The sequence below is a fragment of the Pristis pectinata genome, chromosome 4, assembly GCF_009764475.1.
Source record: "Pristis pectinata isolate sPriPec2 chromosome 4, sPriPec2.1.pri, whole genome shotgun sequence".
In the NCBI taxonomy this organism is placed as follows: domain Eukaryota; kingdom Metazoa; phylum Chordata; class Chondrichthyes; order Rhinopristiformes; family Pristidae; genus Pristis; species Pristis pectinata.
The window spans coordinates 28,729,078-28,756,929 of NC_067408.1; the positions used below are offsets into that span (position 1 = coordinate 28,729,078).

General features: G+C 39.6%; 1 protein-coding gene across 3 annotated transcripts in view; it reads left to right on the plus strand.

Annotated features, from left to right (window-relative positions):
• spock1 (SPARC (osteonectin), cwcv and kazal like domains proteoglycan 1) overlaps positions 1-27,852 on the plus strand; it is a 356,391-nt gene that overhangs the window by 318,426 nt on the left and 10,113 nt on the right. For all 3 annotated transcript variants that reach the window (XM_052014789.1, XM_052014788.1, XM_052014790.1), the window contains exons 8-11: positions 11,408-11,527; positions 15,624-15,845; positions 17,694-17,756; positions 21,231-21,368. In XM_052014789.1, coding sequence (XP_051870749.1) covers positions 11,408-11,527; positions 15,624-15,845; positions 17,694-17,756; positions 21,231-21,368 — 543 coding nt within the window. The remainder of the gene's footprint in view (positions 1-11,407; positions 11,528-15,623; positions 15,846-17,693; positions 17,757-21,230; positions 21,369-27,852) is intronic.

A 27,852-nucleotide genomic window follows, 5' to 3' on the forward strand; every position in this document is an offset into this window, starting at 1 on the left:
TTAGAAGTTTGGATCTCTCAATTCAATATGCTTTTCACTGAAATTGTGCCCTTTCTTGCCCAGACAGCATAGACTCAGTATCAGCGTTGGTTGTGACTGGAACTCTGCCACTTGAAAAGCAACTGCATCTACTAAAGGTCAATTTAGCCTGGCAGATTGTGGTTGCTGCTGGGTTTTCAGCCACCATCTGGTATGAGCCACTGCCTACGGCAGAACTTTTAAAGTCCAGGACAAGAATGGTTTCACATAGCAATTGCAATGTATAAAAAAATACTTATTTTACATTACCAAAGCAACTGCAATCTTTTCACTTGTGTAAGTTTTATTCCTTGAGTTGCAAATGTTCGATTTTGAAGTTTTTACTAAAGACCATTAGAATACATGCCTTCGATTTACAAAGCTATTTTTCACTATAGCGAATAACACTCCACTTTCCATGGAATACGTTGTACCAAAATACCCTTAATTAATTTTACCCAGGCTTTTCTATTTATGAAATTTCTCTGAACTAAAAGATTTCCAGGAAAACAACCCTTCAATTATTTGTGGAATGGCGTAACGTGGTAGATAACTTTTAATTTTTAAAGAAAATTAACTTTTTTAGTCAACATATCTTAACACGTTGATTTCTTTATTTAAATTGTTAATATATTGTGAATCTCTCTCAGATCAGTCTGTCTCTGTTGTCAGATAATTTTTAGTTTATGATGGCCTTTTCACTCGTTTCAATGACCTATATAGTCAGGTGGTAATGCTAGAAAAGTCAATTTAACATCTGCAGGCTTTTCCTGTTATTTATAGTCCTGGCTGAAGACAGTGACAAGGTAATTAGAGATAGCTGTTGTTGCGAATACTTGGCACAATAAGAGATAGGTCATCAGAATAACTATACCAGATATGAATTACACAGCTGTCAGTTCCCATTAGGAGAAGCCGAACAACAAAGTGAAAAGAATAGAAGTGGATAGACAACCAAGAACTTCCCTATTTGCTCCCCGGTCCATTAATGAAAAGTCAACCAGTGCATTGGATGCAGACTCCAACCATTAGTTTGAGCCAGTCCCATGTGTTTTTCCTCTGGTAATTCACATTCCAACTTCTTGAGAGCTATCAGGCACATTGAAGGATTCCAGATGTCCATTATATATCTACATAAACTGCATACAGTTATCACAACCACCAGATTTACTTAACAGAAGTTGAAGGTTGCATTACTTACGACATAATTGAATGTTTGGCATAATGCCGGCTTTACCATGTGACAAATGACATGTTTTTTGATTAGCTTTTGGTAAGAAAACTCTATATCATTAGCAATATATTGCTGTTCCTTTATCGTTGTTGAGTCTAAATCCTGGAGCTCCACAGCCAACAGCATTGTGTGAGTACCTTCACCAGGAGGACAGCAGTTGTTCAAAGAACTTACACTGCCTTCTCAAGGCCAGTAAAGAATGGCCACTAAATCAGGTGGGAAGAAACCATTCAGTTACAATTGCAGTAATGAGTGTCCCTGAAGCCACAGATTGTGTTTATTGAGGAGGTGATGAAGGTGATTGATGAGGTAGGGCAGTGGATGTTGTCTACATGGATTTTATTAAGGCATTTGACAAGGTCCTTCATGGTAGGCTGATATAGAAGATTAAGATGTGTGGGATCCACAGTAACTTGGTAGTTTGGATTCAGAATTGGCTTGCCCGTAAAAGACAGAGGGTAGTGGTGGAAGGGTGTTATTCTGGCTGGAAGTCTGATCAGTGGTGTTCCGTAGGGATCGGTGTTGTAATATAGGGCCTCTGTTGTTTGTAAAATATATAAATGACTTGGATCAAAGTGTCGATAGGTGGGTTAGTAAGTTTGCAGACGACACAAAGATTAATGGAGTTGTGAATGGTTTAGAGGGCTGTCAAAGGATGCAGGAGAATATAGATCAGTTACGGATGTGGGCAGAGAAATGGCACGTTGGAGTTTAATGGTTGCAGTCAATGGCAAGTCCCTTAACAGCATTGATGTACAGAGGGATCTTGGGGTCCAAGTCCATAGCTCACTAAAAGTAGCCACACATGTAGATAGGGTGATAAAGAAGGTGTATAGCATGCTTGCCTTCATTGGTTGAGGCTTGAGTATAAGAGAAAGCAAGTTACGTTGCACCTATATAAAACTTTGGTAAGGCTGCACTTGGAGTATTGTGTGCAATTCTGGTCACCCCATTACAGGAAGGATGTAGAGGTTTTGGAGAAGCTGTAGAAGGGGTGTAAAAGATAGCTGGGAATGCAAGGGTTAGCAACTGGCAATGTAAGGGTTAATGGTATGCTTCATTTTGTCAGCATCTTCCCAGGGTCAAGAATTACTTCAGCCATGGGGTGATAATGTTTGTATCTGGATCTCAGACCAGGTGCAAGTGGGAGAGAATGTAGCTTTGTTAGACGTATCTTGTTGTGATAAAAGTTTCACGTCAACAACTACCTTAGTAAGTGCAGCTTCCCACCAAGCTTTCCCACGAAAATGAGTATAAAGATACGTAGTAACCGAGACTTCTTTGAGTGAGACTAATACAGAGCTCGGATTACATTGTTTACTCTTTCTCTGTACCCCTCAATCCTGCTAGCGTAAAACAGTAAAGCATTAATCATAAGTTCTTTGGTTCTGTTGTTGTCTGATTCATTACAGAGCACGGGTCGACTTTTACAGTGGTTTACCAGGATGGTGCCTGGATTAGAGGGTATGAGCTATAAGCAGAGGTTGGACAAACTTGGGTTGTTTTCTCTGGAGCGTTGAAGGCTGTGGGGAGACCTGATAGAAGTTTATAAAATTATGAGAGCATAGATGGTGTAAACAGTCAAAATCTTTTTCCCAGTGTAGAAATGTCAAATACAAGAGGACATGCATTTAAGGTGAAAGGGGGAACGTTTAAAGGAGATGTGTAGGGCAAGTTTTTATACACAGAGAGTGATAGGTGCCTGGAACAGGCTGCCAGGGGTGATAGTGGAAGCAGATATGATAGTAGCATTTAAGAGGCTGTTAGATGGACATATTCATATGCAATGAATAGAGGGATGTGAATCATGTACAGGCAGAAGAGATTTAGCTTAATTTGGCATCATGTTCGGCGCATTGTGGGCCAAAGGGCCTGTTCCTGTGCTGTACTGTTCTATGTCCATCCACTGTAAATCTTATTTTACCCTCCCTCTGTACATCATCAACATCATCTCAACATGCAAAAACTTAGAATATCACTGCCTACTACTCATACCATTTTTATACCTTCACTATCCAAAAAAACCCAATGACCATCAACTATTGCAGAATTAACTAATCATTGTGTTTTCTCTCAGTGTCTGTCTTCCAAATTGCTTTTCCTCCCCTTCTGCTTCAATGCGGTGCTCTCCTAATGGCTCTGCAGCTGGTGGAAGTCCAATGGCTTTAGAACTGAAAGGGGAAAGGCTGCAGGTTGACATAAACAATGGCCCAGGATCTGACAGGAAACAGCAAGTGTACTGGTGGATGGATATGAATGCTGTCATTGGGAGAGAGGAGAGCAGGTTCATGGTCCTCAGAGCCACTGCCTGTCCCTGGACAGATACATTAGCAACTCAAGCTTCCATTTCAGCATTCAAAAGTAACCTGCTAAAGGTCAGATTGCTCGACTAATATGCATAACGACTTGTACAACACTGGTGTGCAAAGCCACAACAGCAGCTGTTTGATTTTCCATTGCAGCATTGAGATGTTGGGTAGCTGAATGCAGATATCAGATGCAGCATCAGAGTCAGATCACCAATGTTAAAACAGAGCTGACTACCATTTCCATGCTAGAAAACAAAGGCTTTAAGATCTGTGTAACCCCATGCAAAAGGTCAGAGCAAGACTTCCCCTGCTTCTTGGAATTGCACTCAGGCTTTCTGGCAAACCAGCCAATGTGTCAAGTGATACATTGTGCATGTATTATCAGCCTTTCGTGGCACTCATCTGAGCCTTTTCCAGCAGAACCTATGTGCATCCTTGCCCTTTGGCGAGATAATACCCTGGGTACCCTTTACCCAAGCCTGCTTTCTACTTATTTGTGTCCAGATACTTCTTCCAAGATAACATTGGAGTCATGCAAAATATCAGTATCCAACCAAGTGGCTGTGAATATTACGCCACGTGGCAAGGTGTTGCCTTCTTTCTTACAATGCTGCTGCCATAACTGGAGTGTCAGATCAGGTCTGACTAGTCCCCAGTTATCAGATAAGGAGAGTCCAGATAGGCTGGGGCTTTTTTCTCTGGAGCAAAGGAGGCTGAGGGGTGATCTTGAAGAGGTATATAAAGTCATGAGGGGCATGGATAAGGTGACTGGTCACAGTCTTATTTTTCCCCAGGTTAGGGGAGTCTCAAACAAGAGGACATAGATTTAAGGTGATAGGGGAAGATTTAAAGGGCACTTGAGGGGCAATTTTTTCACACAGAAGGTGGTGAGTATGCAGAATGAGCTGCCAGAGGAAGTGGTAGGCACAGTTACAATTACAACATTTAAAATACATTTGAACAGGTACGTGGATAGGAAAGGTTTAGAGGGATATGGGACTATGGAGTCGAAAGAGATAGGGAAGATCTTAAATGAATTTTTTGCATCCATATTTACTCTGGAGACAGAGACTTTAGAACTGAGGCAAAAGAGTAGTGAGGTCATGAACCGTATCCGGATTACGGAAGAGAAGGTGCTAGTTGTCTTGAAGCGAATGAAGGCGGATAAATTCCCAGGGCCAGACAAGGTGTCCCCCTTGGACCTTGTGGGAGGCTAGTGCAGAAAGTACAAGGGCCCTGGCAGAGATATTTAAAATGTCCATAGCCACGGGTGAGGCTCTGGAGGACTGGAGGATAGCTAATGTTGTTCTGTTGTTCAAAAAAGGCTCTAAGAATAAGCCAAGAAATTATAGGCTGGTGAGCCTGACGTCAGTCTTGGGTAAATTATTGGAAGGTATTCTAAGAGACAGGATATATGAATATTTGGATAGACAGGGCCTGATTAGGGATAGTCAACATGGCTTTGTGCATGGTAGGTCATGTCTAATCAATCTTATAGAGTTCTTCGAGGAAGTTACCAAATAGGTCAATGAGGGAAAGATGGTGGACGTTGTCTACATGGACTTTAACAAGGCCTTTGACAAAGTCCCGCATGGGAGGCTGGTCCAGAAGGTTAAGTCGCTTAGCATTCAGGATGAGGTGGCCAGTTGATTCAACATTGGCTTAGCGGGAGAAGCCAGAGAGTGGTAGGAGATGGTTGTCTCTCTAACTGGAGGCCTGTGTCTGGTGGGGTGCCGCAGGGATCGGTGCTGGGTCCATTGTTGTTTATTGTCTATATTAATGAGTTTGATAATAATGTGGTAAACTGGATCAGCAAATTTGAGGATGACACCAAGATTGGGGGTATAGTGGACAGTGAGGAAGGCTATCAAAGCTTGCAGTGATCTTGACCCAGCTAGGAAAATGGGCTGAAAAATAGCAGATGGAATTTAATGCAGACAAATGTGAGGTGATGCACTTTTGGAAGACTTATACAGTCAAAGCTAGGGCTCTGAGGTGTGCAGTAGAACAAAAGGGACCTGGGAATACAGATCCATAATTCCTTGAAAGTGGCGTCACAGGTAGATAGGGTCATAAAGGGAGCTTTTGGCACTTTAGCCTTCATAAATCAGGGCATTGGGTACAAGAGCTGGGATGTTATGTTGAAGTTGTACAAGACGTTAGTGAGGCCAAATTTGGATTATTGTGTGCAGTTATGATCACCTACCTACAGGAAAGATTGAAAGAGTGCAGAGAAAATTTACAAGGATGTTGCTGGGACTTGAGGACCTAAGTTATAGTGAAAGGTTGAATAGGTTAGACTTTATTCCCTGGAGCAACAGGTGAATGAGGGGAGATTTTATAGAGGTATACAAAATTAAGAGGGGTATAGATAAGGTGAATGCATGCAGGCTTTTTCCCCTCAGGTTGGGTGAGACTAGAACTAGAGGACATAGGTTTAGGGTGAAAGGTGAAATATATAAGGGGAATCTGAGGGGGAACTTCTTCACTCAGAGGGTGGTGCGAGTGTGGAATGACCTGTCAGTGGAAGATGTGGGTTCAATTGTAACATTTAAGAAAGGTTGGATAGGTACATGATGGGAGGGGTTTGGAGGGATATGGTCCAGGTACAGGTAGGTGAGACTAGGCAGAAGATCAGGTCGGCATGGACAAGTTTGAGCTGAAGGTCCTGTTTCTGTGATGTACAACTCTCTGACTCTTTGAATGGAAAGAAGGGTTCAGGGGCAAAGATGACTGTGGCGTTCAGTAGAATTACATTAATCAGCAAGATACAATCCAACATATTACCTTTAACTATCAAGATTTATCTAATTTCCCAAGAAGGCACTGAGATGAAAAATCTATTAAATTTGATTATCTTCAGATTGATGAATTGCTTTTTCCATCAGCTATTCAGATTGGAATCACAAATGTATTCTTCAAAGTAATGTTTAAGTCTAATACCAAGTTTTGTTCTGAAGGGATTGATGTAGCATGCCATGCAGAAAACTATGAAAATGTTCACATATCTAATCATCCTGGCATCAAAATGTTCCTCTCTTTTCTCTGGTTTACACAGTATTGGTGTGGATGGTATTTGTACTACTGACTTGAGACTGGCTGCACAAATGATGGTCAATATCCAGGTGTTAAAAATGTAACAGTGGTATCTCCAAATCACATGAACTGTGTAGAGATTTCCTCACTAACATCAACAAAGCTGAAAAGTATCTCTTCTATCTTCAACAGATAGATATTTATTCCAATATTTTTCCTGTAGTCTCATGTCAGTGGTAGGGAAGTTACTGGAAAGGATACTTATGGATAGGATTTATGAGCATTTGGTTAAACCATAGCCTAATTAAGGATAGTTAGCATGGCTTTGTGCAGGGCAAGTCGTGCCTTACTGACATGATTGAGTTTTTTGACGAGGGTGATTGATGAAGGTAGAGCTGTGGATGTTGTCTACATGGACTTTAGTAAGGTGTTTGACAAGGTCGCTCATGGGAGGCTCATCCAAAAGATTAAGATGGATGGGATCCAAGGTGAATTGGCCGTTTGGATTCAGAACTGGCTTGCCCCTTGAAGACAGAGGGTAGTGGTCAATGGGACTTATTCTAGCTGGAGGTCTGTCACTAGTGGCATTCCTCAGAGATCCGTACCAGGACATCTGCTGTTTGTGATGTATACAAATGACCTGGATGAAAATGTACATGGATAGATTAGTAAATTTGCAGGTGATACGAAGATTGGTGGTGTTGTAGCTACCGTAGAAGACTGGCAAAGGATATAGCCGGATATTGTTCAGTTACAGATAAGGGCGGAGAAATGGCAGGTGGAGTTTAACCTGCCCAAGTGTGAAGTGTTGCACCTTGGGAGATCAAATGTAAAGAGACAGTACACTGTTAATGGCAAGACCCTTAACAGTGCTGATGAGCAGAGGGATCTTGGGGTCCAAGTTCATAGCTCCCTGAAAGTGGCTACACAGGTTAATAGGGTGGTAAAGAAGGCATATAGCACGCTTGCCTTCATTAGTCAAGGCATTGAGTTCAGGAAATTATGCTGCAGCTTTATAAAACTTCAATTAGGCCGCATCTGGAGTATTACATTCAGTTTTTACATCATTATTTTGGAGGCAAACTATCAAATGGATCCCATTCTCAGTACTGCACAAACTAAATTCTTCCCCATTCCAAATATCGTTGCATTAGTGTGAATCTTGGTAATCTATTTTACCCATCAAATAAAAATTGACTGCAGATGTTAATTATAATACACAAGATCAATGGGCTTTTAAACTACTTTGGGATACAGGATGTTCTTATAACATTGCACTTCAAATGTAAACCACCCAACTTCACTACTGCTGATGCAGTGCTTTCTCCCGGCTGCTCTGCAACATCAATAATATGTAGATAATTTTACTGCGACTGCACTGAAAAATATAAAATCAAATTTGCACCAACAACATTACTTGGATCTGAACATAAAGTGGGTTGACATTGTACATTTATCAATATTATTCAAATATCTGTACTTTCAGTCATGAGCAAAATATTTTTGAGCATTTTACATTTGGCCAAAAGTATTACTCATAGAAGGAAGATTTTTATTTTTGCGAATTTGTTTTCATTGTCCTGCAAATAGCCACCTGCAAAATCCACATCACAAAGTTCATCTCTTGATGCACATTATCATGCACAACACAAACTTCATCCCTTCTTGTTGATTATTAATTTAAAAGGTGCAAATAATCTATCATAGTGAATAGTTCAGAAATTTTGCTGGTTTGAGACATTTTATTCATTGTTTTCTCCTCTTATCAGAGATTTCAGGTACAATTTATACTTCTGACACACAGTCACCGAGGTGCAGGACATTGACCTTGCCAAACAATTTCTTAGTTTAAGTTAGACAGTTAACCTGTTTTCATCTTGTCTGTGATTCATATCTGAAATTGTAGATTGACAAAAGTAAATGCTGTCATTGAACATAAGACTAATACTTGTTCAGCAAAGCCTTCAAAATGATTTACAGTAATGTACAAGGTGGATTGCATATTCTCTTCCATACTAAAAGACCCAGGGAGTCTAAGGTTAAATGTCAAAACTTGAGGACCACCTTGTACACTTTACTGGCAAACCAGATACAATTGCCCCACTTACAAAATACACTGGATGGTGGTATTCACATTCATTATCCACTAGATAGTGATTTTATCAAAACATTGCAGCAATAAACTCGTAGAGAGAGACGAGACCATCCCTCTTGATCTCACCATTGAGCTTAATTGACTTGGTGTCTTGCAAATATTTCTTCCACGGAAATACATGTCACTCTATCATTGTTGGGTCAAAATGCAGGAACAAAATACATAACAGTGCTGTGGGAGCACTTGCAACAAGTGCTGTAGCAGTTCAAGGCAATAGCTCACCGCTGCCTTCTGAGGGGCAATTAAGGATGTGTAATAAATGTTGGCCTTGCTGGTGATAACTACATCACACCAAATGAAAAAAAAGCAACTGCCAGATGAGTTATTACTGGAGTTTTAACCAAAGAAATTTTTATAAGATGAATTTCCAAACCGTTATTCATAAGCTTGGCACAAGTTTGACAGATACCACAGAAAATTATGTGGGTAGCAGTTGTTCATCAACTTCATCAGAGGTGGGGGGGGGGCAGCCCCATGAAAATTAAATCCTATACACTTTAAATAACAAAATTATATGTATTTATTTTATTTTTCTTCTTCCTCCTATTTCAATTCATTTTGTTTTTACACCTTTATAAGATCTAATTTCAGTACTTTTTTTGACACTACTTGAAAATGTATTGCTTGTCTTTAAATGTAAGTAGTTTATGGTGAGAGCCACTCGACAGCTCTATGGGATTTCTGAAAGGGAGCAGCAAATCTCAGTCCTGTTTTCCAGAGTAATGTTTAATTGTGGTTTATTTTGGATAAAACCTTACATAAGCTGATGTAGTTTTAAAATTATCTTTGGCTAGTTGTATTTGAAAAAGACTGTGCCTTGCGCAGAGACCTTGTAAAAGTTTGTATCCTGTTTCAGAAGCAATCGTTCTTTATGCGCCTCACCACTTAGTGTTGGTCACCCTAGGTTTCGAGTTGCCAATCACGAGGCCAGTTGCTGTGCAGTTAAAAATGTCAGCTTTCTTGTTGGAAAAGTGAGTGGAAATTGGCAGACCGTAAATTGGGTTGGTATCAGGTTCCATTGGCTTTTTACTCTGGAACTTCTTGAATTGTGGGAAGCTTTTGAATGTACTATAACTAGTTGGATGGCACTCCCACTAATCCTTTCTCTTGTCTCCCTATCTACAAAGTAGAAGAAGTCAAGCCTGCTTCTCAAGCCCTCAGAAAACTCTAGGTTACTTCAGGTCAATCTGAACTCATGGGCAGTTATTGGATGGTTATGAGCTCTTCTGGGCCAATTTTTTTATCATTTACTAGCATCTTCAATATCATGGTGTTTCATTTTCCCAGCTCCTGCAGTTTTCCTCTACAACCAACAATGCAGCTCTGCCAGCTGTGTTGAGATTGGTGCAAAATCCTGCCATTCATTGTAGCACTGTCTGCTCTTCAATGGCTGTATAGCACTTTGAGGTGTCCTCGGGTCATCAATAATTTGTATTTAATGCAAATCAATCATTTGTCATGTCAGATTCAGATACAAAGATCAGCAAAGCATCTGAAGGCTTAACATTATTTTGATTATGACACGGGTTTTCATTGCTATGGTTTTTGTACCTCAATCGCAAATCTGATTGCTGACAGCCTCTTGTGTCTCCACTTACCACCATCCAGCATTTGTCTCCATTTATGTCTGGGTGTAGACACACTTTTATATGCATATCAAACTGTGTTCTTTCTTTGTGTTTGTTTATTTATTTATTTGTTTGTTTGTTAATTTCTACTCCCCCACCGCCAAAAAATAAATTCCAGAAGAGTGAATTTTATTCCATATCGCAGACTTTTGGGTAGTGATTTGTGAATTTCGTAAGGGTGTATTTCCATAACCTGAACGGTCATAACGCAGGGGTCGGCTGTATAAGCTTCTCCAATTGCAGCTACATGATCCAGTGTTCAGATGTTTTCTACAATCATGCTACATTAAACCTTTGAAATGATAATGTATAGGAGTTTGCACTGAAAAGGATTTCAAAGGAGGCCTTGTTGTTTCATGTTTATCAACTGAAACAATCTTAACTACAAGACAGTTATATGGAACGGTTAGTCTTTGCAGTAAACCTATCAGGGAATTATTGAAAAAATTATTTTTAAAATTGTAAATTATCCCTTAGGCCTTTAGTTCCCTGTTGTGCTGCTCATTTCATGTGAGATAACAAAGGAATGAGTTGTTGAGTTGTTGGAATGAGGAAATATGTGAAGCTTCATTGTGTAACCAGCTGAAAGATTTTTGAATGAACTAATTGTCAATTTAAATACCACAGGGGATTCTCTTTCTCATAATAATTGGTATCTAAAGTGCAACAGATTATGTAACCCCCAAATGTTCTACAGTTATCTTGCACTTTCCCATGTGGCATTCAAAAATTTTTTACCAAAATAAGAGACAAAGCCGTCTCTTTTTGGTGCTTAGATCAAATCACTGAGCCAATTGAAAAATATTCTGCTGTTAGCTTGTTCACAGGAGTCATCCAGCTACCTAAGTTTAGTGTTTGTAGATCATTGACAGGAGTCAAAATGCCTATTGAGATACCCAGGGTGGTATAATCTTTATATGATCCTCCTGGAGTTTTATCATAACAGTGCACCAAAACAATTTGTTTGAAAATAGTGTCTGTATATTTATTGTTCTATAATTTGTAACTGTTTTCTGTTGTTTGACAGTATGCAATGAAAAAGAGCTGAGGAATCTGGCTTCCAGACTGAAAGACTGGTTTGGAGCTTTACATGCTGACGCCAACCATGATACAAGGATTAAACCTATCAAGCAATCAGAACAGAAACGTAAGTAAGCCTCTTTTTTTATAGGAACTAAAGAGTAACTTGCTACTAAAGAAAATTAGAGTTCTTTCATACTTTCATAACCAATCTAAAATATTTATTAGATTTTTGAGTTTTAAAATGTTGTGCTTCAACTCCATACTTTTATAAAATTATCAGCAGAAAAGTTTAATACAGAAGAGTCTGGTGGTGCATGCACACTCCAAGTTTAGTTTTGCTGCAATATGTTTTTGGCTTTGTAAAGCACGAGTCATCTGTGAAGGTGCAAGCTGACTCCAAAATGAATGGAATTAGATTCCTTCTTCCCTCACTAGATTCAAGTTGCCTTAAACCATAACTGAAAAATAGGAATGACACAAAATAATGTTCCACGTGCAGGACAAATGCACTTTATTATTACTGCCTTCAATTCTTTGTCTGACACTTTTATCACTTCTATCCAATAGCAAAAGTATTTTTTCAATTAACTTTTTATTCCAAAAAGGTAAGGACTAAGCAATAGAAACATGTGAACTAAGTAAGATTATTACAGGAAAAACTGATATTAAGGTTACCACTTGCTTACAACACATTATTCCCAATGCTCTTCTAACAGATAAAATGAGGTCACCTTGCTTCAATACATATCCATTGTTGGTGTCTCAACCTAATGAGTACAACTAGGTTTTCATAGCATTTCTAGCTCTGTGGTTGTACAATTTACAGGGGTCCTCACTGATCAGATCACAGTCTGACATTCAAAACTAAACTCAAGTCTTTAAGTTACTTAATTACTGGGTCTCCTTCAGGACTTTCACTCCTCACCTGCTCTCATCCCCCATGACCAACAGCTCCCACATATCACAACTGACACCCATCTACACCATCCACTAATCACCTTCACCAGGCACCATTTTCTCAATTATAACATTCTCATTACCCACAATACTAACCTCCAATTCTTCCCTTGTATCACAATTATCACTAACCCCCACCATTCGCTGATCACCCAAGTTCCCATCTACCTCTTTTGGCACTAATCATTCAATAATAACCTTCCCATCCAACCACCAACACCCCACCCTCCTCACCAGTACCCTGCCCACCCAACCCCTACACCTAACTACTGATCAGACTCCACTGCCAACAATCGCCAGCAGTTGAATCCCCCCTCTTTCTCTCATCCAAAAACAAGACCCTTACCCCACCCCAACTCTGCAATAGAAAAGCTAAAATTCATAAATGCTAGAAAACTGAAATAAAAGCAGGGAATGCTGGAAATACTCAACATGTCAAACAACATCTGTGGAGATAGAAACCAACTTAATGTTTCAGGTTGCCTGACCTGCTGAATATTTCCAGCATTCCCAGATTTTATCCCAACTCTCAATTGTGTCCTTGTACCATACAATTGTGACGCATCTTAATTTTCCCTGAGCCAAACATTTTATGGAGGTTAATCAAAGGTGTTGAAATTGGTTGTATCAACTAACTGTGAAAGTTACAAACTTTAGCAAATGCTTTATCCAAAATCTTTTTAATGACTTTGCATTCAGCAATTATCCCTTTACTTCTGAAAATTGAAAATATAACCTCATTATTTAATAAAGGTGAGAAGAGAGAAGCCAGGAAATTATAGGCCTGTTAGTCTAACATCTGTTGCGAGGAAGTTAGCAGAATCCATAATTGAGGACAGGGCAACTGAGAGTTTAGAGAAATTTGAGCTGATTAGAGCAAGTCAACATGGATTTTCCATGTGCATGTCATTTTTAATGAAAAGAATATTTCTGGGTCAAATGACTAAGGTAGCATATGGACGTAGTTTATATTGACTCCCAGAAGTCATTCAAAAAGGCTTCATATAAAGACTGTTAAGTAAAATTAAAATACATGGAATTGATAATAAATTACTGACTTAAATATGAGATTGGGTAGGTAGTGAAAGACAGAAGGCAGAAATGATCCTGAATTGGAGGGAAGTGATTACAGATGTTTTATGAGGATTTGTGATGAGGCCCCAGTTATTCATGTTTATTGATAACATTACACAATAAAAACATATCCAATTATACTGATGGCACAAAGCTCAATGGCATAGCAAATATTCTAGTTTAGACCAAGTTAAATCAAAGAGCAAATATGTGAGATTTCATTTCAGTTATATGTGAAGTAGTCAATTTGAAAGCAGATAGATTGGAAAGCTAAGCACGATTGAGGTCCAAAGGGATCTAGCTTGGAAAAAACTACTGATTCCAGATATGTGAAATAAAACAGAAAATGCTGGAAATACTTAGCAGGTGAGGCAGCATCTGTGGAGAGAGAAACAGAGTTAATGTTGGAAGTCAATGATCCTCAGAACTGAAAAGTGAGAAAACGAGTGTGTTTAAAGTTGTCGAAAGTGTGAAGAGTGGACTAAACAAAGGGAATATAGTACAAAGGGAGACCAAGGTTTTCAGGTCACACAATGCTTTTGGAGCTGTCTAGTTAATAGATAAATCTAGGGCAAATAGCGAAAGTGAACAAAGAAAAAAATATGCTGGAAGTGTGACTCACAGAACACATCAGTTGCTGGAAACCTGAAAGAAAACTGAATGCTTGAAATACCCAACAGAGCAGGCAGATCCATGGAGAAATAAAAACTAAACTAAGTTGATGTTACAGGTGGATGACCTTGCATCAGAACTCACCGGTCCTGACACAAACAGGAAAAAATTGTTATCTAAAATTGTTGAATTCAATATCAAGTCCCAAGAGTTGTAACATGCCTAGACAGAGAGGTGCTGTTCTTCAAGCTTACATTGAGTTCCATTTCAACTGTGCAGGAGGCCAAAGACAGAGAGGTCAGAGTGGGAGTGGAATGGAAAATTAAAGTGACAGGCGGCTGGAAGGTCAGAGTCACACTTGTGGACTAAATGGAGATGTAGAGATCCTTGTACACCATTCCGTAAAATGTAGTAGTCAGGCACAAAAAAATTAACCAGAGATGTTCATGGATTTTAGCCATTAGGCCAAGAATACAAAGGAAGGAAGCTCTGCTGCAACTATACAAAACCATAGTTAGACAACTCCTTGTATTGTATAGCATGTAAGAAAGGGCGTAGTCACCTTGGAAAGGAGTGTAGCACAGTTTACCAGAGCATTACTAGATTCCAAAATTGAGATTAAGAGTAGAGATTACATGAAGTAGTACTGCAATCCTGGAATATAGAAGCTAAATAGTGATTTAATTGTGCTTTATTTAAATGAATTGGTAGAGTAGCTAGTGAGAACATCTGCTGGTGGGGAGGCTGAAACAGGAGCCATAAACTTAAAATCAAAGTCAGACCACTTGGAAGTTCAAAGGGTGAAAGAACTGTAAAAATTTTTTCAGAAAATGTATTTGATTCAATCGAGTAATACTAAATCTGAAACTAACTATTTTTTTTTACTAGTGAAGAGTATGAAAGGGACAGAGAACCAAAGTAAATGGTTGAAGTATCGACACAGATAGGCATGATCTTATTGAACAGCTAAACAGTAAAGTTATAGTCCTTTTCAATCCTTAATGTTCTGACTGAATCACATCAATCATATATTACAAACCTGCTTAAAACCACTTAAACACAAAGCGACTTTTATTTAATGGATGTCCCTCTGACATACGTATGTTATCAAAATGAACTGCAGACTCAAAGTATATTCATAGTTTCAATTTCCAAAAATTATTCTATTTTAGTTTTAATTAGCCGTAATTAATGGGGAAATAATTGATTAATCAAGGAGTTAAAGTACTGGTAGATAAAAAATGATGACTTTTTATAGACATCAAGAAACTAACTAAATTAAGCAATTTATTATCCTTATGGAATTACTGTTTAAAATGACAGCTGTGGTATTATCCATTTTATTAATATCTTATTTGACTACGTAATGAGGGCATGAAAGTATTCGGTTAAATTATGATGGAAAGCTGTAATGAAGATTTGCACTGGCTGGGATCCTCATTTATCTTCTACACCAATGTGTTTATTACTCAGTTGCAGCAAGGTGAAATGGTTGAGTCATTTAGTTCAGATTTCTATTAAAATTTTGAATTCTTACACCTGGTTGTCTGCAGTAAAAATGGTCATTTTTTTTGTAGGATTTGACACCAGCATTCTACCCATCTGCAAGGATTCTTTAGGCTGGATATTTAACAAGCTGGATATGAACTATGATCTCTTGCTGGATCAAACAGAGTTGGGCACCATTTATCTTGATAAGTACGAGCAGTGTATTAAACCACTTTTCAACTCCTGTGACACATTTAGAGATGGAAAACTTTCAAACAATGAATGGTGCTACTGTTTCCAGAGGCAGGGAGGTGAGTTTTTAACAAAATCTTTAACAAATACATTCTATTTCTAGATAGACTATTTTATTTCTGACATTCTACCTTTGTATTAGAGCTTAATGGATACTAGGATTGAGGGAAAAATCTGCCTTGTTGTGGAACAATCAATCATTAGCAGTTGATGCTTCTTGCTTAATCCATCTATTCTAGGCTATGATAGGCTGGGAGTCTAAAGCAGTGAAAGAGATCACAAGAGTAGTCTGAGGTGGGTTGGAGTTGGAGAGATGGAAAGGAAGAGAAAGACACAAAATAGGCCAGAGGTTTCAACCAGTAAAGGAGAGATGAAAATAGTGAGAGAGATTAAAGCAATGAGATTCTGGCTGTGAGAAAGAGAGGGAGAATACTGAGGGTGTAAAGTGGAATTGGGACCTAATTCTTAAAACTACATTCTTTCTCACCCTAAAGCAGTTCTTAAAAGTCTCATCAGCAGTGTGATCTTCAATTGCAAAGTTCCCACTATAACCCCATTCGGTTTACCTGTATGAAACCATGTGGTGTCAGTTTCAGTGCAGTATTCTCTGTTGATTTATCACAAGTACTTGCAGCTTTTGACATTAAGCCTCACAGCCAGTTGAATGGGACATATCACGATATAAAGCAGCACTTTTCTACCCACTAATGAACGGATGCTAGAATGACGGGAGGAAACTGGGAGAGTGCCTTTAGGGAGTCAGAAGGACACGGAAAGCTCAAGAATAGTACCTGCAAGAGGTCCGTTCTTTTGTTTGTGGATTATAGTGATACAGGGAGTATTCTGTAAGGAATAACACCACATGATTGTGGTCCATGAAGGCTGGCATTTTGGATAATGCTGTAATATGGAACATAGATCAGTACAGCACAGGAATCACCCTTCAGCCCACGATGTCTGTACTGACCATGATACCAATCCAAATTAATCCCATCTATCAGCATGTTCATGTGCCTGTCTAAATGGCTCTCAAATGTTGCTGTCATATCTGCTTCCACCATTTCCCCTAGCAGCATGTTCCAGACACCTTCCACACTCCCGTGAATAAAAAAAAATCTTGTCTTGTAAATCTCCTTTAAACATTTGTCCTCTTACCTTAAAGCTATGCCCTCTAGTATGTAACATTTCCACCCTGGAGAAAAAACTCTATCTACCCTATCTATGCCTTTCATAATTTTACGTACCCCTCAGCCTCTGACACTCCAGAGAACAAAAAAAACAAGTTTGTCCCATCTCTCCTTATAGCTAATACTCTCTAATCCAGGTAACATCCTGGTGAACCTCTTCTGCAACCTCTCCAAAGCCTCCACATTCTGCCTGTAATGCGGCAAATAGAAATGATTCAGATATAGGAGTGCTTAAAGATGGTCAAAGCTTACTGTTGGCTGCTATGGTTTCCATTTTTGTTTGACAAGTTAATTTTTGATAAATGTTACTCAGTACCATCTAATTGTACTTTCAAGTATCATAACAATGAAAGATCAATTGCCCATCATTAGAGAGCAGTTTGTGCAATCGCAACCTCATAATGGTTAGTGACAGTTGATTTAAAATGCTCAGATTCAAACTGTATAAAACAGCTTTAATCCCAGTGATTTATGGCTTTATGCAAATTTTCAGGAGAGGTAACATCTGCCACTGTAACTTATCCATTGACTTGAAAGTATTGAAACTTATCAGATTTTTTCCAACTTTTTTAATCAAATGTTTTTCAGTTTTGTGCAAAAATGTATTGCCTTCTGAGTCTCAACTGTAAAATGAAATCTGGTACTGCCTATACATGGGTCAATCATTAATGGCATTAGCCTGGCCTATTGGGACCGACTACCCATTCAATTCTGTTTCAGGTCTCCCATGTCAAGCTGAAATTAATAAAATTCAAAGACAGAACAGAGGGAAACATCTTTTGGGTAAGCGTTGTAGTCTGATGAATTCTATATAGTATGATTGATTAGATAACTGTGATGTATGTTTTGAAAATGTGTTGGTTAATTACAAGAGATGAGCTGGAAGTATTTTCCAAAGTGGAGCACATACTGTATGCCATTAATTTTAAATTGTAATTTTATTCTGCCATGTGATTAATCTGTAGATTGAAATGAACAAAGTTAAAGTCTGGAACATCCCTGTTATTGAAAATTAATATCTTATGATTACACTGTTCATGTCACTAAACATTTCTTCAAATTATCAAAAGTAAATTGCAACACTTTTGCATAATTTCCAAAACCTCCAGTGGCACTGGAAATCACAAATGGTTCAGGCCACAATATCTTCCATGGTATTACTGGCTGTTCTCCCTCAATGTGCTCTTACAGAAACATTCACAGGCATGCTTGGTTGCTCTTCAAACTGTAAGGTGAAGCTAATAGGTAAATCTTCTGAATCCTAATACATGTTTTAGTACAATCTAAATGCTTAGCAATTGGATTTCTGTCTTTCAAAATGCTAACTATATTCTTTGAATAGTGTTGACACCCACTCAGATCTCCCAAAGATTCACTATGAGCAGTACTATGACATTTATCAGACAGAATCCTGTGCTAAAACGGGACCTGTGTGAATCCCTGTGGGAGCTGCATTGAAACTCCTGAGTCATAGCTGTGGTGGTTGATGGGAACCAAATCAGTGTATAAAGACAGAGATACAAGAGAGACTGCAGATGCTGGACATCTGGAGCAACACACAAAATGCTGGAGGAACTCAGGAGGTCAGGCAGCATCTATGGAAGGAAATGAACAGTCGATGTTTCGGGTCGAGACCCTTCATCAGGACTAATGAAGGGTCCTGACTCGAAATGTCGACTGTTGATAGATGCTGCCTGACCTGGTGAGTTCCTCCAGCATTTTGTGTGTTGCTTCAGTGCATAAACAACTCCCTCTACAGCAGTTATCATACAGCCACAGAAAAGGTTGCCAAGTATGTGAGGAGAAACATAGAAAAGGGGGACATAGTGCTTCTCTTTTGTGTTTAGGATTACAGCTTGGGACTGTCTGGCCTGATGGACTCCTGTACCCCAACTGAGGTAGGGACTGATTAAGTGCCCAGTGATCACAGCAAGCTAAGATATTGTAATCAGTGAAGGAAGAATTACATTTACCATACTGCTGACCATTAGAAACTGTGGCTAGTAGATGCTCTGTACAAGGTGTCGAGGTCACAGTGCGCAGTCTTTAACTGTCATCTCATTTCCAATCCATGCATGATGTTTTCTGTGAAATTTTCTGTGAAAGGACAGTAAAGGTCACAGGTTGCATAAAAAGTCTCAGATTTATGCCAGGAGTGAATGAATGAGTGCTGCACAACCTGTTATGTCATTAAGTCTGTAACTGATGCTGGGCAAATGTCAGTCACGCTAAGGTAAATTGCACACAAATGTACTCGAGCCAATTTCCTAATGGGAAGTGAATGCTAGCTCAATCTTTCCAAGGTAAATATGCTTATTATCAACAATTTACACACATACACAAATCTGCAAATGGGCTCAAGTATGCTATAGTACTTCTGTTAGATAATAACAGCCCATCAGATCGGTGAATGGTGCTTTAATATATACATCAATTGCGCGTCCTGTCACAATCTCAGTCACTTTTTATTCTGTTGATCACAATTTGACGGCAGAAGGGATGCCCTTAATCTTAGCATCCTAGTGTTTAAAAAGATGCAGTCAATTAGGTTTTCCACATCTGATCACTAACTTCTTGAAATGCACATATCTACCAATAAATAAAGGACAGGATTTGATTCGCTATGGTGCACATTGACATTTGCTGCAAAGAATCATGTACATAATGGTAAAAGCATCCTACAATTGAAGCCCTCACAAGTTACCACCCTTAGGGAAAAAAAGGATTTGAAAACTGTAAAGGAACTCATTCTTAACAAATCACCATTTAACTAAAGCAGCAATACTGAAAATACCAAGTGCTCCTTCAGTCTTCTGAACAAACTCCTCCAGCCAACTATTATTCCTTGCCTCATTATTAAGCAATATCTATTTCCTCAGATATTCATTTTCTCTGTTAAATTACTGCTGTCATGAAAACTGTCTTCTCAATTCCTACACATTCAAAGTCTTACATCCACTTAAATCTCTTTTGGTTACTCCCATGTGATATGGAGTACTCTTTTGCCAATCTCACCAAAGACAATAGCAGTCTATTGACTTTTATCTGACTCTGCTTATATGGTCCTTTTCTGCACAGTTCATCCACAGACCACTTCACCCTTCTAGTTCCATACTACCTGTGCCAATGCAGTCAATCATTCCTCAACTTTTCACTCTGTGCTACATCTTGTGAAACATTAAGCTTTATGCTTTTCATTTTATCCTCTGCCTTACATTGGTTACCCGGTCTACTGTCTATGTGTAACCCCTTTCCATGATATTGTACATCAATATGGTGTAACCTTTTCATTTGACCCATTTGCACCTCTCTGCTTTAACCCAATAGCAAGGCCCATTGTCATTGCTGTTTGACTGCCTCTTGGAAGAGCCATTGCTCTTCCTCTTTCATTGCTACAGGCAAAACACTTTCTCTGTTACAACTTTATTCTGCATTTTGTTATTGCTTTTCCTGTGTAGTACCTCGATGTACTGCTGTGATGAAATGATCTGTATGGATGGCAGGCAAAACAAAGTTTTTCATTGTACCTTGGTACATGTGACAATAATAAACCAATTTACCATTGTTTTTTCTACTTAATGTCAGAAACTGATTTTATCTTCTTTTCTGTACGTGTTCAGAGTGAAGCAATAGATATGCAGCTTCATTGTCCTGCTTATCCCTGAACTGAACATTAATTTGACATTTGATCCTTAACCAAGTAAGGCATATTTTTCTGTTTATGTTTCCCATCACTCAGATTTAATGCATTTAATACTTTCCTTGTGACTGAACTTGCCTAAACCCCCAATTCATCTATTACTCCGTGCAATAAACCTGCTGGGTTCTGTTCACACCAATCTATTTTGCCACATATGCTGACTTGAAAATCCTCACCCTGCCAGCATCTTATTTACAACCTTTTCTAGCTCCGTGCCCAATTCACACTATTCACTCTGCAGCTTCCAGTGTCCTTATGAATGTTTGCCCACCTCAACATCCTCACCTCCAGGTTGCCCACTCCACCACAGGTTACTGAGCTTACTGTTTTTATGCTTTCTTTTTGTGGGATTCAAAACCTTCCCTCTTTGATTGTGCCTTTGGTAACTTTCTCTTGCCTGACAATCAGTCTCTTTCCTTCTCTGCAGGACAGTGTGGAATGTTTTGTTGTGTGAAATGTGATAAATACAAATAGTTACATAATAATATAATAGTTTTTAGAAATGTTAAACTAAACATTAGTAACATTATTTTCTTGTTGTTTCTGGTTTAATTTAGGTATCTTTATACCAAGGTGCACTGACGATGGATACTACAAATCAGTCCAATGCCACAGCAGCGCAGGGCAGTGCTGGTGTGTTGACAGATATGGAAATGAAATAGTAGGCTCACGGATACAAGGGACTCCGATCTGTGGTAAGACCAACCAAAGTAAAAGCATAGGTCTCATTTAGGCTATTTTCATGAGATAGCAAATAACAAAGTAACAAGGTATTTTTCAAATACTGTGCCAGCCACAGACCATTAAGTAATCTGCAGTATGAATCTTTTGATGACCATGCTTGGATTTATCACCTTCCTTCAAAGTCAGAATTCTCATTGATCAGATATAGGTGGAATGACTCACTGTGCTCAATCTACTGGTTTTAGTCACACACTTTGAAGAATTTCATTTCATGAGAGGGAAAGAATAACTAAAGTATGATTAATCAATAAAAGCATAGCAAATCTCATGATGTGAACTTGAATAGACAACTTAAGAGGTTCAATAGAAACACAGAAGCTCCAAAAGTAAAATGTCACGATAATATGAACATAAGAAATAGGAGCAGGCATAGGCCCATCTGGCCCGTCGAGCCTGCTCTGCCATTCAATAACATCATGGCTGATCTAGCCATGGACTCAGCTGCACCTACCTGCCTTTTCCCCATAACCCTTGATTCCCCTACTATGCAAAAATTTATCTAACTGTGTCATAGATATATTTAATGAGGTAGCTGCTACTGCTTCGCTTGGCAGGGAATTCCATAGATTCACTACTCTGAGTCCGTATCTCCATCCTAAATCTCCTCCCCTGAATCTTTAGGCCATGTCCCCTAGTTCTAGTCTCACCCACCAATGGAAACAACCTTCCTGCCTTATCTATCCCTTTCATAACTTTATACGTTTCTATAAGATCACCTCTCCTTCTGAATTCCAGCGAGTATAGTCCCAGGCGACACAATCTCTCATCATAGGCTAAACCCCTCATCTATGGAATCAACCTGGTGAACCTCCTCTCCACCACCTGCAAAGCCCGTATATCTTGCCTCAAAGATAAAGGTAAGGAGACCAGAACTGCACGCAGTACTCCAGGTGCGGCCTCACCAGTACCCTGTACAGTTGCAGCATAGCCTCCCTCCTCTTAAATTCAATCCCTCTAGCAATGAAAGCAATATTCCATTTGCCTTCTTGATAACCTGTTGCACCTGCAAACCAACCTTTTGCAATTAGTGCACAAACACTCTAAGTCCCTCTCTACAACAGCGTGCTGTAATCTTTCACCATTTAAATAATAATCTGATCTTCTATTTTTCCTTCCAAAGTGGATGACCTCACATTTACCAACATTGTACTCTATCTGCCAGACCCTTGCCTATTAACCTATCTATAGCTCTCTGTAGACTCTCCCGCATCCTCTGCACAATTTGCTTTTCCACTCAATTTAGTGTCATCAGCAAACTTAGATACACTACACTCGGTCCCTCTTCCAAATCATTAATGTAAATCGTGAACATTTGTGGGCCCAGCACCAACCCCTGCGGCATCCCACTCGCCACTAATTGCCAACTAGAGAAACACCCATTTATCCCAACTCCCTGCCTTCTGTTGGTTAACCAATCCTCTATACATGCATCCTTATCTTATGGATAAGTCTTTTATGTAGCACCTTATCGAATGCCTTCTGGAAATCTAAGTATACAACATCCCCTCTATTCACTGTGCTCATTATATCTTCAAAGAACTCCAGTAAATTTGTCAAACAGGACCTGGCCTTCCTGAATCCATGCTGTGTCTGCCTGATGGAACCACTTCCATCCAGATGTCTTGCTATTTCTTCCTTAATGATAGCTTCAAACATTTTCCCAACTACAGACGTAAAGCTAACTGGCCTATAGTTACCTGCCTTTTGCCTACAGTGGCGTGACATTCGCTGTCTTCCAATCCACCAGGACCTGCCGAGAGTCCAGAGAATTTTGGTAAATTATCACAAGTGCCTCTACTATAACTTCTGCCATTTCTTTCAGTACCCTGGGATGTATCCCATCAGGACCAGGGGATTTGTCTACCTTTAGGCTCACTAGTTTGCTCATCACTACCTCCCTAGTGACAGTGATTGTACTGAAGTCCTCACCTCCCATTGCATCCATAACATCTCTCTTTGGCATGTTAGACATGTCCTCCACCATGAAGACCAACAGAAAATTGTCATTCAAGGCCTCAGCCATTACTTCATTACCCAATATTAAGTCCCCCTTTTGATCTTCCAAGGGACCTACGTTCACTTTAGCCACCCTTTTCCACCTTATATAATTCTAAAAACATTTACTATCTGTTTTTATATTTTGTGCTAGTTTAATAATCTATCTTCCCTTTCCTTATTGCTTGCTTAGTGGTTCTTTGTTGCTTTCTAAAGCTTTCCTAATCTTCCAGATTCCCACTACACAACAACCTTCTGAAATGGATCATATGGCTCCAGGGCAATTGTTCAGTGATTCATTTGTTGTTGCTGATAGTAAAGGATGAATACCTAACATTTGTTTCTCTAAATTTTTATCGAAAGTATTCACTTTTTGAAAGGGAGTGGATTTAATGCTGCATAAAATTGATCCTATGATTTTTGTTAACCTTAAGCAACCCTCCATGAATTTTTGAGTTCAGAAAATAGGGGGTTACCAAAAATTTGAAAACAGCATTGTTATTTACAAATAACATTATCAACATTTACATGATGTTCTGAAGTTTTCTGTTTAGCTTAATGTAAGTACAGAAAAAAAGGAAGCAGGAATAGGCCACTCATCCCCTTGAGCCTGCCTCATTATTCATGGCTGACCTTTTACATACAGTAAATGCCACTTTCCTTCACCAACTTCATATTCCTCAATTCCTTGAATATCTAAAATTCTATTGTTGTCTGTCTTGAATATTCTCAGTGATTGAACATGCATCACTACTCCTTGATAGAGAATTCTGAAGATTCACTGCACTCTGGGTGCAGAAATTTATTCCTATGTTCTGAATAACTAACACCTCATTTTACAATTGTACCTAACGACCGCCGCAGTTCCAGATACTCCCAACTAAGGGAAATTTCTCCCTAGTTATGCCGGGTAAGAATTTTATACATTTTAATGAGATAACCTCTTATTCTTCTAAACTCTGGACCCAATCTACATGATCTTATAATGGCAAACCCAACATCCCATTAATCATTCTGGTGAACCTTCATTGCACTCCCTCTATAACAAGTACTGTACATCCTCCCTTCAGTAGGAATACCCAGCCTGCACACAATATTCCAGGTGCAGTCTCACCACAGCCCTATATAACTGTGGTCAGACATTTCTGCTCTTGTACTTGAATCCTCTTTTAATAAAGCCCAACACACCATTTACCTTCCTAATTGCTTGCTGTACCTGCACATTGATTTTCAATGATGTATGTGCAAGGACAGCCAGGTCCATCTAAACACTAATACCATTCAACGTCTCATCACTTAGAAAGTACTCTGGTTTGCCACCAAAGTGGGTGATCTCATGTTTCTCTATATTATATTCGAATTGCCACATCTTCATCCACTCACATAGATTGTCAATATCCATGAAGCCCCACTGCACCCTCCTTGCAACCCACACTGCCACCTAGCTTTGTACCATCACCAAATCTAGATACATTATACATGGTCTCTTCATCCAAATTACTGATACAGATCGTGAATACCACTGATCATTTTGACACCATACTGGTTATAGGCACTCAGCCTGAAAATGACCCATTTATTCATACTGTTTTCTGCCATTAACCAAACTTCAATCCGCAGCTGTATATTACTGCAATTCCACAGGCCTTTGTTTAATAATGTGCTGTGTGGCACCTTATCCAAGGCCGTCTGTAGCTCCAAACATACCAGATCACTGTCTTCCCCTTATCAATTTCGCTACTTACAACTCACAAAAAAGCCTACAGCTTGTTAATCAAACATTATTTCCTTTTCATAAATCCACAATGACTTTGTCTGACCCTATTGCTATTTTCCAAATACCCTGTTACTACTACTTTAAATTTAAATTTTTTAAATTTTATATTTAAATTTTAAATACAGCGTGGTAACAGGCCCTTCCAGCCCAACGAGTCCGCGCCGCCCATTTTAAACCCCAAATTAACCTACCTGTACGTCTTTAGAATGTGGGAGGAAACCGGAGCACCCGGCAGAAACCCATGCAGACACTGGAGAATGTACAAACTCCTTACAGACAGGGACGGGAATTGAACCCCAATCGCTGGCGCTGTAATAGCATCGCGCTAACTGATCCATTATCACCTGTTTTCTCTCTCCCTGCTCTCTTAAATTTTGCATTTGAACTAGAAGTAGGAGTAGACCATTCAGACCCTCAAGCCTGCTTCACTGTATAATAAAATGATGGTCTTCTTATACCCGTGATTATCAAGTATCTCTCTACATCTGCCTTAAAAATATTAAAAGACTCTTCCTCAAAAGGGAGGAAGAAGCAGAGTTCCAAAGGCTCATGACCTTATGCGAGAAAAAAATTGCTCTCATAGCGTCTTAAATGGGCAACCACTTATTTTAAAACAGTGACCCATGTTTGTACAAGAGAAAACATCCTTTCACTTTTCTAAACTCCTAGGCCTTCCAATTTTTCTTAATAAGACAACCCATCCATTCCAGATATTAGTCTGTTAAACCTTCTCTGAACTCCTTCCATCACATCAATATCTTATCTTAACTAAGGAAACTAATACTGTACACAATATTCCAGATGTGATTTCACCAATGCCTGATATAACTGAAGCGTAAACACCGTACTTTATTCCATTCCCCGGCAATAAACAACAATATTCTATTGGCTTTCAATCATTACAAGCTGTACCTGTATATGAGCCTTTCTGCAAATTGTGCAGGACACCCAGATCCCTCAGCAATCTCTCACAATGGGGATAATAAGCCTTTTTAAAATTTTACCTGTCAAAATGGACAGTTTTCCATTTCCCAATGCTATACTCTGCCAGATCATTGCCCACTTTGTGGCATCTTAATTTACTCACGATTTACTTTCCACCTTAACTTTGGGTCATCAGCAAATTTGGCAACCCAACCTCAGTGCCTTCAATTGCCAAGTCAATTATATAAATAGTAAATATTGTAAAAGGTTGAGCCCCCTGCAATGCATCAGTTATTTGGCCAACCAGAACAAGACTACTGTTTCCTGTCAACCAGCCAATTTTGTGTCCACACCAATACATTACCTCTTACATCATGAGCTTCTACTTTCTGCAGGATCTTTGATGCATCAAGTTATTTACTTTGCCTGATACCCTTGATTTTCTCTAAGTACTCGAACCACTAATATTTTCCCCAATGACAAACGTTGTTAACTTGCTGCTTTCTCTCTCCTTCCCTTTTTAGAATCAGAGTCATAACAGCACAGAAACAGGTCCTTCAGCCCACCATGTCCATACCAACTGGTCCTCTTAACCCACAATTAGTCCATTGCCTTCTATGCCTTAGCAATTCAAGTGCTTCTCTGGATGCTTCTTAAATGTTGTGAGGACCTACCTCTACCTTAGCACCACCTAAGGCAGTGTGTTCCAGATTCCAACCATTCATTGTGTGAAAACAATCCCCCCTCTGATTCTCCTGCCTCTCACCTTACATATGCCCCCTTGTTTTAGATACCCCCATCAAGGAAAAACTATTCTTACTATCTACCCTATCCATCCCCCTCATAATTTTGTATACCTCCATCAGGTCACCCCTCAGACTCCTCACTGCAGGGAAAACAAATCCAGCCCATCCAATCTCTTCTTACAACTGAAGTGCTCCAATCCAGGCAACATCCTGGTAAATTTCCTCTGCACCCTCTTCAGTGAAATCACAACCTTCCTATCGCGTGGCAACAACTGTACACAATATTCTAGGTGTAACCTAACCAATCTTTTATGAAGTTGTAACATGATGTCCCTGCTCCACAGGACATTAACTGTCTCAACTTCACCATTCCCCTCACCTATTCCAACCTCACCCCCTCTGAACCCACTGCCCTCCACACCAATCCTAATATCACTATCAAACCCACAGCCAAGGGTGGTGCTGTTGTAGTCTGGCGGACTGACCTCTACATTGCCGAGGCCAGACATCAACTCTCAGACACCTCCTCTTACTTATCCCTCAACCTGGACCCCACCAAGGAGCATCAGGCCATTGTCTCCCGCACTATCACTGACTTCATTGCCTCTGGAGACCTCCCCTCTACAGCCTCCAACCTCTTAGTTCCTCTACCCCACACTGCCTGTTTCTACCTCCTACCCAAGATTCACAAACCCAACTGCCCTGGTAGACCCATTGTTTCTGCCTGCTCCTGCCCCACTGAACTTGTGTCCTTGTATCTTGACTCCATTTTGTCCCCCTTGGTTCAGTCCCTTCCCACCTACGTCCATGAGGCTTCACATGCTCTCCATCACTTAAAAAACTTCCAGTTCCCCGTCCCTGACCGCCTCATTTTCACCATGGATGTCAAGTCTCTGTATATTTCCATCCCCCATTAGGAAGGCCTTAAGGCTGTCCGTTTCTTTCTCGATAACAGACCCAACCAGTTCCCCACCACCCTCCTCCGTCTGGCAG